Consider the following 12,121-nt stretch of genomic DNA (forward strand, 5'->3'; position numbering starts at 1 on the left):
ATGTGATAATTGAGTTTTTTAAAACTAGGATCCCTGCTGATCAGTAATGTTTATATTACCCTTGCAATAGTATTAATAACCATGTAATTTCAGAGAGTGACTGCACAGCAACTTCAGTATAATTCATTTTAACGCACATGAACACATTTGACATGCAGTCTTACCTATCTAGCTTGGCTGCCAAGGACTTGCGTAATTTGAATTCTTCTGAATAAAGCTCCTTGTATCTCTCCAGCTCGGTCTGCGTCGAGTCCCGCTGGCTCAAGCTGTTCTGCTGTGTGCTCCGTGCTCTACTCAGCTCTCCCTCAAGGTCTCGTATTCTTTGCTCCAGCTGGTTTCTTAAAGTTGCTTCATTGGTGGCTTTTATTTGTTCTAAGGCTTCTTGAGAGGCTGCCTGGGTCTTAAAAACAGAGATAAACAATTACAACAAAAACAGAATGATTTACTTTCCCCTATTTTTAAAGTAATGGCACATTTGACTTAAATGACACAAAAAAAAACAATAATATGCTCTTATAAACTAATTGGCACCTTACAGAACTTGTCATTGGTAAAAAAGCATTAACAGCGACCACATGGCTATAAATTGATCCTGTATGCACATTTACTTGCAAGGAACATAAATGGTTCCAATCATTTTCTAGTATTACTTAACATTTCATTTGTGATCCAGGGTCTAAATAATCATAAAGCCTTAACATAATAGTTTTATATATGTTAATTAAATGAACCAAAAAGTTAAATATGAACAGGGTAAGATATAGAATGGGGGTAAATATGAGAAACTATGTCCTGTGGCTGATAAATCACCTGGAGAAAACAATACATCTTGTCAAGATCCTAAGATCTCAAAATGTCATATCTCAATTTATCTTGTGATCTTGACAATCATTTTGTTTTTGTAATGTTCTTTGTCCTGTATATATGAGGATGCACCCCTGCCTAATGTACACTTGCTGATGGGATTTCAGTAAAAACATTTTCATGTGTATCATTTCAACTTTGGGGAATGAATGTTCCCAGTTTTTCTCCGCAGAAGTTCTAGTTTTTTCAGTTTTTCTATGTTGAATGGTGCATTCAGGTTAATAAACATTTACCTGCAAAAACAGATTGACTTCTTCGAGTTTTTGCCTTATCTCCTGTCTAGCCCTTTCCTCGGCCTCTCGTTTGCATTGCTCTATCTGGCTGTGGTCCATCATATTTGTTTCTATATGGCGACGAACTCTTGACACCTCCTCTTCAAGTTGCCTCTTGCTCCTCTCCAGCTTCTCATGGCTTTTGCGCAGTGCTTTCATTGAAGACAGTTGTTCCCTCAAATCATTGTTGGTGGATTCTAGCCTTGTCGATTGTAAGGATTCTTTTTCTAATTGCTGGGAGAGTTCATCAATCTGTGTAAAGTCAAAACAGGGATTTTGAAGGAAAAAAATAATTTTACATAAAGATTTGAACCAATTATTATAATTGGTTCAAATCAATAATTATATAATTATTATAATCTGGTCTACAAAAAAAAAAAAAAAGGTTTGGAGGCAAAATCAACAGTATTCTTTTAAAATACCCAATTTTAACACCTACTGATCATCGATTTTCTATAAAATGAAGTGTAAATTAAAAGGCAGTTTTCATTAACTGTAGCCATAACTACAGGGTGAATAGAGTGAGAAGATTCTAAGTGGGTAAAATCCAGGGAGACGATTGTCTCCAAGTACCCTTGATGCATCATCCTCCAGTGTTAGCTATTAGAAGACCAGTGCTCTGGTCTTTACTTTAAGAACATAAGAAAGTTTGAAAACGAGAGGAGGCCATTCAGCCCATCTTGCTCGTTTGGTTGTTAGTAGCTTATTGATCCCAGAATCTCATCAAGCAGCTTCTTGAAGGATCCCAGGGTGTCGGCTTCCACAACATTACTGGATTTTAAATTTTTTTGTGTGCTGCTTCTGGCCTTGTCTGACTTCTTCAGATGTATCTGCCACTCAACAACAGGGTTGCTTTCAGTTTGGATCCTGTTATCTAAAAAGTTGACAGAATTTGGAATACCAATGAAAGTGAATGAGAGAGTTTCTACTCATAAACTAAACAACAATACAACAATACATTCTTACCTTGGACTTTAATCTAGCAATAGTGGTCCCTGTTTCCAGGTGTCTATTATCCAGTTCTCCCCGAATGCTGCTGAGCTGGGATGCAAACTCTCCAGTCTCTTGCTGCTTCTGCTTTTTCTTGGCGGTTTTAACAAGTGTTCTCATCCTTCAAAATACACAAGACATAAGTTAAGTGTATAACAGAACAGGCTTTGTGTGCATTGAAAAAATATCAACCTACAGCTATATTATTATTATTTATTTCCGCACATTTTAATATTAAATGAAGTTCGGTTCATACAACACAATATGCAAAAACAGTCCATGAGACACCTGTTAATTTCCTTTTGAAGTTCACTGTTTCTCTTCATCTCCTGGTCAAGCCTTGCCTCTGTAGATCGCTTTAGCTCTGCTATCTTTTTAGTCTTTTTCTTTTCTGTTTCCATCTGCAAGAAAAGTCGTAACTATAAAACAGGACAAGTCCACTATAAAATCACTGCTATCCATGTTTTAAAATGAAAACCTGCGTTTTTAGTTATGTATTCCTGTTATACAGTAGAATGCATAATGTGTAGTCTATAGTGTGGTCAATGTACATGAAAAGGTTGACTGGACTAAGCTAATCTACTGTGTATGCAGTAAGCCTTGCCACACTCATTCACATGTATGTTACAGAACATTTTGAATGTATTCCTTTGCTTTTGTTTATTATTACTCCTTTGCTTTCTCTTAAATGATTTTGGAAGCAACCTATTACACTTCTCTCAGTTTCAGCTCCCATACCTAAATTGTAAAGAACATCTACTGTAAGAGTTGATTTGATCAACTTTTTAATAACGGTTTACAGCATTCACCACTTCCCAGGATAACCACACATCGGTGTGTAATACAGGGCAATTCACAATACTGTAAAAAAACTGAACATAAATTACAGCTGTGGCTTAAGAACAAAACAGTTCAAAAATACTTTTTGCATTTACCTGACTTGTCACTTCAACCTTTTCCCTTTCTAGCTGAGCAAGTCTAAGGCCTAGTTTGGATCTTGACTTCAGTTCTTCTTCCCAGAGGAGATGAGAGTCTTGTGCATTATGCGACAGCATACTTTGTTTTTGAGCCTTCAAGACAAACACATTTAAAAAAAAAAGTCTGCTATGTTTTGAACCTACACCCAGGTTCAATAAAAGGAACGTTACAAAAGCAGATGTGTCTATAAAATGCATTCACAACACAGGTAATGGAACTTAACTGGGGAAAAAAGCATAGAAGACAGGGTGTGCCAAGGTAATAACAGAACTATTTTGTAACCGTTTTGTTTTTCAATGTCTCACTTTTTGGACTTTCTTTTTATACAGAGATAAATATGTAAGTGCAATCAAAAAAGCTTTTTGTTTGTTTTTAAACAACAACAACAACAAAAAGTTTAGACCAACCTCTTGATTAAGCTGCTCTTCTAAATTGATCTTGGCTCCTTGTAAATTTGTAACCAAATCCTCTAAACGATTCTGCACCTACAGAAATTATTAAAAGAAGCAGTTAGGCAGTTTTGTCATCTGTACTTAACTCTGAATTTAACCCACCCATCTAAGTAAACAATAATACAACTACATTTAAAAAGGCTAAACTCTACAATAAATAATTGAAAAGATAAAACATGCTTCATGCAGTTTCAATAATATTCATTTTGTTCTCAAAAGTATAACACATATGCAGTAAGAAATCAGCTACATATAATGTTTTTTGGTGTCTCACAACAAAAAGAGCATTGATTAACTATGAGAACAGAATGCCATGGTGAAGAAAAAAAAAAAAGTTATCCAACGAAGAAGGAAAAACTAAAAAACGCAGCACCACCAGAAAAAGAATAAAAACATTATTTGCAATTGTTAGCATCAAAATCACATCTTAAATACCAACCCCCATCTCAGCTGGTTGATCTGACGTCTGAAAAAAGATTGAATTACTTTGTAGTGTAACTCCAGGTAGATAAGTTGACATTGTTTCTTAATAGTAATCTATACACAGAGATCACATCATTTTGATAGATCTACTACTACAACCCTACCGAAGCCTACAGTTTATCGCTACCGATGAAACAGAAGGCTTCTTATTTAGGAACCCTGCCTACTCCAACCCAGATCCACAGATAAACTCTTTAACAATCGGGTTCATCTTTATTGGGAAACAGGATTTACAGTAAAATCACAAGGTTTTAAAATTGAACATAATTTTTACTATTGTAAGGATTCTTTAGGGCATTTAAATGAATTACAGGACTTGAAATGCTGTTTTCCTGCAACTTCCCGAATAAAAAACAACATTCAGTAAAATGGATAAATAAGGCACTCCAGTTGATAAAATTATGAATTGATAAATGCAGTGTATATATAAAAAAATACATATTATTTTTATGAAATGAAACAGCCTATATAACAAATATTTCCGTTTTGTAAAAGAAAACACAAGTGTGAACTTACCGCAGCAGACCCGTGCACTTCTTTTTGTAGAACCTCTATTCTATTTGTCTGCTGTTTGGCTGTAGCTTCCAATCTGGCATTTTCAATCTCAAGTCTAAAACAATGTCACAAATCATAGTTCAGAAAAGACTTGAATTACAAAATACAAAAGTACCATTTCAAAGGGTATGAACCTCTATTCTAGTGATTTGCTACCAAAGCAAACAATAGCCTACAGATTTCAGTCAATTTAGTAAGAAGTTATCACAGAAGTTGGTGAAATAAGGGATATACTTGAAATTCCATTCAAATTTGAAGGAATTATCTTAGTTGGGTGTACATTATTCCTTATATGATTTATTTCTATTAATGATTTCTAGACAGTACACACCTTTGAATATGTTCATCCAACTGCTTGACTGTCTTCTCCATTCCAGAGGATGCAGACAGAATCTCCTGCAGCTTCTGTGAGGAGGCAATAACCTCTCGCTCTTTGTCATCCAGTGCACTCTTTAATTTGTGAATCCGATGCTCTGACTGAATGAACTGGTCTTCCGTTTCCTGCAGCTGAAATTCACATATCATGTAATTACCGCACTGATCTGCTGCTATGACATACGTTTTCATTGTGACATACAGTGGAATTTGTTTGTTTTATAACATAAGTTTGTTCTTAAAATTACAATACCTTTCCTTTCAGTCTGTCGATATCTTTCTGAAACCGAATTTTTTCTGCCTCAAGATCATTGCGATAGCGAGTGTTGACCTCCAGTGATGCCTCAGACATGGACAATTTCTTTAGAGCATCAGCAAGTTCCTGTTGTAGTTGCCTTAAAGCAGCCTGACAAACACAAATGAAAGATGTGTTTCAAGCTATAGTGCATTTACAATCAACCAGATAGTAGATCACAGTATATTAAGTGAAGCCTCCACCAAGTCTATTAGAGACAGAAATACACTTCCTTATCTCCTGTAATCTCATTGCAAGTCTCGTGTTAAGAAATGCTTACCTCACATACTATCTGAGTACAATAATGGACTACTATGTCCCTTTTAAAGTTCAAATGTGTCTGGTAAAGAATGTTCAGTTCTTTCCAACAGAAGGATTCTATGGCTTCATTGATTGAGCTGCACGGAGAGTTTCGCTTGCTGCTTACTCTTCAGTGGTTTTATAAACGACAGTCTGAAGGTGTGTATATCTTGACTTTATACTGTATTTGTTATTTGTACAAATGCACAGTAAAAAACAAAGAAATCTGTTGTGAAATTCCTAAGAATGCACTTTGGACAACTGGGTCCTTTCCATGGTTGTTTGTTTTTTATACCGAGTTTCAGTGGCCCTGCGTTATTTTTTCTGAAGTTGTGAGATAAGCATTTCTTAACACGAGACTTGCAATGAGATTATAGGAGATAAGGAAGTGTACTTCTGTGTCTAATGTAGATTTTTCAATGTGTCCCTTAAATTTGATGCATTTTGACCCCTGGAACAATACCAAACTGGCACTGGCCTACCCCCTCTAGGCGTTCCACACTTAGAACATGCATTTCAAAAATCTAGATAAGTGTAGTAGAATGGCGGTGTGTGGACATCAAAATCCTGGAAAAATAATGTCTCATTCTGGGTGCCAAAAGCTGCTGTAAACACAGCCTCTGTTATCAACACGTAATACAGGTTTATAGCTCCAGATGTAATGTCCAAAGCACGTTATTTTGAATGATTCAATGTAAACAATATTTTCAGTTTTCCCTATATATATATATATATATATATATATATATATATATATATATATATATATATATAAATTCCCAATAATGTTCTTTACATTGGCAGACAACACAAATCTCTTAAAAAACAGAGGACAAAGAGGAAGCGCTCATGTAATGTTAGTATTACTGAAAGTAAACAGCCAACCTGGTAGTGAAGTGGTACACTTTGTATTATAATCTTGTGATCGAAGGACGACTCGTGCTCTGTGATGAACTGCATTTAAGATATGTTAATACTTTAAAAAAGGATAGAGCACTTCAGAACAATATGTAGAATACATTTCTTATTTTTTTTAAATGTCACTTCCACTGAACACCCAATTAGCACCTAATTACAAATAATTCAGTCTTTGGTGCGTAAACAGTTTTGTTCCACATAAATTCAAAAGGGACACAAAGTAACAAAGCCTATTTACTGTATAAGCAATCTTAAAGGGGTGTTGACCGAGGATGTTGTGTAGTTTAAATTCAGGATATGCTGGTATTTTATTTTGGTGCAGTTCAAACTCCACTTACTGTCATCAGACTAAGTGACCTAATGCACAGGTGCCAGAAGTTAGCAGTTTAATCTATTGCTAACTACAGTACCCCATGAACGTTCATGCGAGTATCCTATATTCATTTTCTATTTTTTCACTATCTATGCTCTTGTTATTACCAAGATTCATGCAATGCAAAAATAACTTTGGCATCTACCTCTCTCTCTGCTTTTTCGTTCTGGTGCCTGTAGACCTGCTCCCTGAGTTCAATGTTTTTGGCCATAAGTTCCTTGTTCCTCTCTTCCACAATCTGCACCCTCCCTTCGCTGTCTGCCCGGAGGTTTGTTATGATGTCACTGAAGCGGTCCTGTACGTCGCTCACTGCCCTCTCCTTGATGATTCCCTTGTTCTGCGACTCTTCTAGTTGCTGACGCAGTATTATGTTTTCACTCTGAGCCTGGGCCATCCTTTCTTGCATGGATTCCTGTCGAACTGAGGACTTGCTCGCCTGTTCCTTCTCAGCCTGCAGTAAGCCCTCCAGCTCCTTCAGACGAGACTGGGCTTGCTCTCGCTCGCGCTGCATGCTTTCTAACATGAGCGATTTCTCTGTGTGGGACAGTGTGGCACGGTGACACTCATTCTCCAGAGAGTTAGCCTTCGCTTCCGCTTTGCTGAGCTGTTGTGACAAGCTGTTAATGGAATCCCGCAGGCTTGTGGTCTCGTGAGTGTGCTTTTCTTGCAGGCGGAGCCACTCATCTCGCTCTCGCTGGAAGGTTCGCTCTGCATCCACTTTGCCAGACTGACTGCGCTCAAGCTCCTGGAGTGCCGAGGTCAGTCGTGCACGCAAAGACTCCACATCTGTCTCTAGCTTGTCTTTATTTTGCTTCTCCTGCTCCATCTTGGAGGTCATCATGGTGCTTTCTGTCTTCAGAGCATTCAGCTGTCCACTGTACTGCAAGACAGTCTGTGCCAGGGCTTCTTCGTTTAGTTTTAGATCTCGTTTCAGATCTTCCATTTTTTCTTTCAGAGCCTCATTCTCCTCAAGGTACCGTCCCTCCTCTTCCTGGCTACGGGCTCGAACCCGATCCAGCTCCAGCTTCAACACAGATATCTCATCCTGAAGACTGCGGTTCTGCTGAAGCAGATCCTTTTCTCTGTCACTCACTTCAGAGAGCTGGGAAAATACCTATGCAATGCAGTAAAGAAAAGAGAAGTCAGTCTACGTTTCCCACATTACCACTCTAAACAGATCCTTGTTTTAAATAAACAATACCTCTGTGTTTTTTGAGACAGTCTTTTTGTTTTCCTCTTCAATTTCCTTTTGTCTATGAAGGTGGTTGTTTAGTATTCCTTCCTGCAGAGCCCTGGCACTGCGTTCCTGAGACAACAAGCGTTGCAGTTCGTTCCGCTCATCTTCAAGCTAGCCACATAAAAAGTAAGAAACTGGAATTATTTTAAAAATGTTTAAGATATCTGATGGACAATATTAACAATGGATTGAAAACAAAAGTTGGATTTAAAAATGGTTATGGCTGTGTAATTAAAAGGTAGAACATGTATATTTTATTTCAACATAATCTTTTCAGACTTGGAAATATATGTATGTTTTTTTTCGACATAATAACGAGCGTTTGCGTGTTATACGTATGACCCCCCCCCATGCCCGCTCCTTCCCCCGCCCCCACTGAACAGTATGAAGGAGTAGTTTTCACACCTGCTTCATGTTACTAATCAAGGCTCTCATCTCCATCTCCAGGTTCCTCAAGGTGAGCTCCAGCTGCTGTTTTGCCTCCACCTCTTTGCGGAACTGCTCCTCTTTCTTTCGCAGCTGCTCTCTGCTCTTCTCATACAGCATTTCAGCATTCTTATGCTTCTCCTGCTCCTGTTTCAGAATAAACCTGGGAATTAAAAAAAAAAACCAACACATTCATGATTAAGTCCTTGGCTTACCTGCAGTGCTGTACATGATTATTGAACATGGTAGACTGCAGATGCGGGTCATCCAACTGGGTCTTGAACTTTTCACCAACCAAACAGCATCCCAGTGCTATTACAACAAGCTGCTAATGGGTGAAAACATGTAATTGGCCATACCGCTCCTCTGTTTACTGAGGCTTGGAAAATAGCCCTAATTTCCATGTCTTTATTTCAAGTTCATTATTTTTATAGTACTGTACTTGCAAAAATAGCAAAAATTCAGACAGGAAAGTGTTATACATAGGAAGGCGTATTTTACAGGAATATATTTTTCCACCTACCTAAAAGTACATAACATATAACATAAGGATTTATTTTATGCAATAAAGTGTTCTATTACCCTGGTTAACATAATATATATTTTTCATATTAGTTATATATGTATATTTTAGAGACAAGTAGTAGGAAACAAACAATTAAAAAATCACCAGTATGAGTTTTCAAATAAAAAGACGAGCAATAAGAAATCCTACTTTTGGTTGTTAAGATCAGTCTCCCATTCCACCTGCTGGTGTTCCAGGGTGGATTTCACTTCCTGGATATCCTCCAGTGCCTTTTGTAGTTCTTTTCTCTCGTTTACATGCTGAGCGATTTTATCTGACAGTAGACTATAGCGCCCTTTCTCTCTCTCAATGGTGCGCTCATAGTCATAGAACATGTTCTGAATTTTGATCAAAGTTACAGAATCTGGAATTTGAGAAAAGGTATGAAAATCTGTCTTCAGAAAAATCTGTGGCCAGGATAGAGTTCTCAGAATCAACTTAAAATCACCCAACTAAATCTGGTACACTACAGTGTAACCATTAAACTATCCCCCTAATCTTTTTTTTTAAATCCACTAGGGGCAGAATGCTTCAGGTTTCTGTGTTATTATTTCTGTTAATAGCTCTAAATTATGTTTACCTATTGTACCAGTTTCCAGCTGTTTAATTAACAAAGACGCATTTCTGTATCCTAAGGTAGGTGATTCCATGCTGTCTGTAGCAGTGTCAGAGGACTGGGTGAAGTCATCAAAGTCACCTGCAGTTTCCATTTGCTTATTGCTCTGCATGGAGTTAGAAGATAAAACAGGATTATCCCAATGCAATTATGCAGATACTGTAAACTGGTATAAACTGGACACTTTTTTTGTGAGAAGCTTATAACTTTATACAATGATCTATTGACTTTTATATTACCTTGCTTTTCCAATTGTGGGGTATTGTTGGCCTAAAGTCAAGCAAAAATATATTTTACAAAAACAACACCACAGGCAGGTAAATAAATGGTAGCAATGTTCAAATGCTGTCAGTAGTGTTACATCAGACCCCATTAACTTATTCAGGATTCTCTATTCAAATGTGATAGTTATACAAACAGGTTAAAGGTTTATAACAATTGATGGTTGCACATAGAGTATACACATATTTCATACATTTGATGTTAGATCTCATAACAAGATACATCCTTGTGTTGAAGGTGACAATGATATTTCACAAACCATATTTTTATAACATGCTCTCTTTGAAATGATATATTATATATATATATATATATATATATATATATATATATATATATATATATATATATATATATATATATACACACACACACATACATACACATATACATACACTGAGCATCAAAAGAAACTTATCACTTAAATTTGGATAAAATTCACTAGATGTGATTGAAAAATGAGAAAGTCTGTTTTAGAGCAGGTACAGTGACTTTTTATTGTGCTGATTAACAATTGACATTACGAAGATGCTGCAAAATGATCTGTCTATCTTGGGCAGGTGTTGTGACTCTTGGTCTCCCAGTTCGTGGCCTTGCATTGATAGAGTGTGTCTGGTTATGTGAGCACCCAAGACGACGAGCCACAGTACGCTGCCCTAATCCAGCCTCCAACATGCCGATTGCACGAAGGCTCTGCTCTCTTGACAGATGTGGCATATTGTTTTTTTTCTCTGGGATTTTCTTTATTGCTTTTATTCAAGCTTGCAATTCAACAGCTGAAATCACTCCATATCCAGTGTCCAATCAACTGTCTCACTAATTAGGTGATTAAGTGAATATGCTTCAGTCACAGTCACTCAAGCTTGTCATGGTCAAGGATGAATGATCAAGTGATTAAAAAGAAACCAAAAACATTTCGTCAATGTCCATCATTTATATACCTTATTTTTTTCAAAAATAAATGTGTTATAGTAGTGAAAGGTTTCTTTTGATGTCCGGTATATATATATATATATATATATATATATATATATATATATATATATATATAGCGTGTTGTTTCAGCATATAAGTGCACAAGATCTGTATAATCTGAATACAACTGGAACTACCAGGACAATGTTTTTGTTTTTTGTAACATTACAAAAAAAAAAAAAAAGTGCATCTGCTTATACCTTCCTCCATCTTCTGACATCTCACTTAAAGTACTATCATCAAATACAGAAAGCTGATCTCCATTAACAAAGGTAGCTTGCTGTGACTGTCTGCCAGCTGTGTTCAGTTTTGAAATCCGTTTATTATCTACATCCTCCTCATCCGAGACAAGGTCAGCTCTAAAAGATCCAAGATTTCACATTAACTCTTTGGATACTACAAAATTTTACAATTGAAATGTTTTTTTTTCCAGAGATGTGGTCATTATGATGTAAACCTTGCATCACTTAGTTTCTGCATTTACTTTTTTTGTTGTTAGTATACCTGTATCTGTATACTGTACATTAAAATGCAACTCTAAATTCTAAAACATTTGAATATTTCTTACAATATTGAAATGTAAATATATTTGATCATATTTAAATTTACAAATATGAAAAGCATTCATCAGAATGCATAAGTTACCAGAAAAATTACCTTTTAGCATGTGTTGCATTTGCTCTTTGTTTAATATTACTCCTTGGGTTGTTGAGCTGCTTTTGGTCCTTTTGATTACAAGTGTCCACTTTTTCAGAACCTTGCATTCCTTTAGGCTGTAGTCTTTGGGTGGCTTCATGCTGTATTATCTTCTCTGTTACATTCCCAGTTTGTCTGTTTACATTTATAGGTCCCGCTAAACCTTTAATTTGATTCGATCTTTGCATTCCCAGTAGTTTCTTTTTCTTTTCTCCTTCAACCTGCAAATATAAAGAACATGTGTCTAATGGCAACCAAGCTCAAAGCGACTGAAAGTCGTTCAGTTAATTTGCAGGACAACAATTTATCCAACACATTTAGTTAATTATGCTTTTTTTTTTTTAACTGTAAAAGATTTTCACCTTAGAAACAAGCATCAATGTGATGATGAAGTCTCTTTTTTATATATCCCCAAATAAACTACATTCCCTCTAAAGTTATTACATTTACAGATTTTAGTAGGCTAGAT

The 12,121-nt window shown here is 36.4% G+C and overlaps 1 protein-coding gene across 3 annotated transcripts in view; it reads right to left on the reverse strand.

Moving 5' to 3' along the window:
- Positions 1-12,121, reverse strand: part of LOC117419590 (ankyrin repeat domain-containing protein 26-like) — a 34,488-nt gene that overhangs the window by 2,311 nt on the left and 20,056 nt on the right. For all 3 annotated transcript variants that reach the window (XM_058985834.1, XM_058985833.1, XM_058985835.1), the window contains 18 exons: positions 11,614-11,873; positions 11,157-11,315; positions 9,939-9,969; positions 9,664-9,805; positions 9,234-9,447; positions 8,498-8,681; positions 8,057-8,203; positions 7,001-7,969; positions 6,450-6,518; positions 5,223-5,375; positions 4,926-5,101; positions 4,556-4,649; positions 3,512-3,589; positions 3,062-3,196; positions 2,415-2,527; positions 2,103-2,247; positions 1,098-1,388; positions 165-400 (listed from right to left, as the gene is read on the reverse strand). In XM_058985834.1, coding sequence (XP_058841817.1) covers positions 165-400; positions 1,098-1,388; positions 2,103-2,247; positions 2,415-2,527; positions 3,062-3,196; positions 3,512-3,589; positions 4,556-4,649; positions 4,926-5,101; positions 5,223-5,375; positions 6,450-6,518; positions 7,001-7,969; positions 8,057-8,203; positions 8,498-8,681; positions 9,234-9,447; positions 9,664-9,805; positions 9,939-9,969; positions 11,157-11,315; positions 11,614-11,873 — 3,596 coding nt within the window. The remainder of the gene's footprint in view (positions 1-164; positions 401-1,097; positions 1,389-2,102; positions 2,248-2,414; positions 2,528-3,061; positions 3,197-3,511; positions 3,590-4,555; positions 4,650-4,925; positions 5,102-5,222; positions 5,376-6,449; positions 6,519-7,000; positions 7,970-8,056; positions 8,204-8,497; positions 8,682-9,233; positions 9,448-9,663; positions 9,806-9,938; positions 9,970-11,156; positions 11,316-11,613; positions 11,874-12,121) is intronic.

Source organism: Acipenser ruthenus, chromosome 14 (assembly GCF_902713425.1).
Source record: "Acipenser ruthenus chromosome 14, fAciRut3.2 maternal haplotype, whole genome shotgun sequence".
NCBI lineage: Eukaryota > Metazoa > Chordata > Actinopteri > Acipenseriformes > Acipenseridae > Acipenser > Acipenser ruthenus.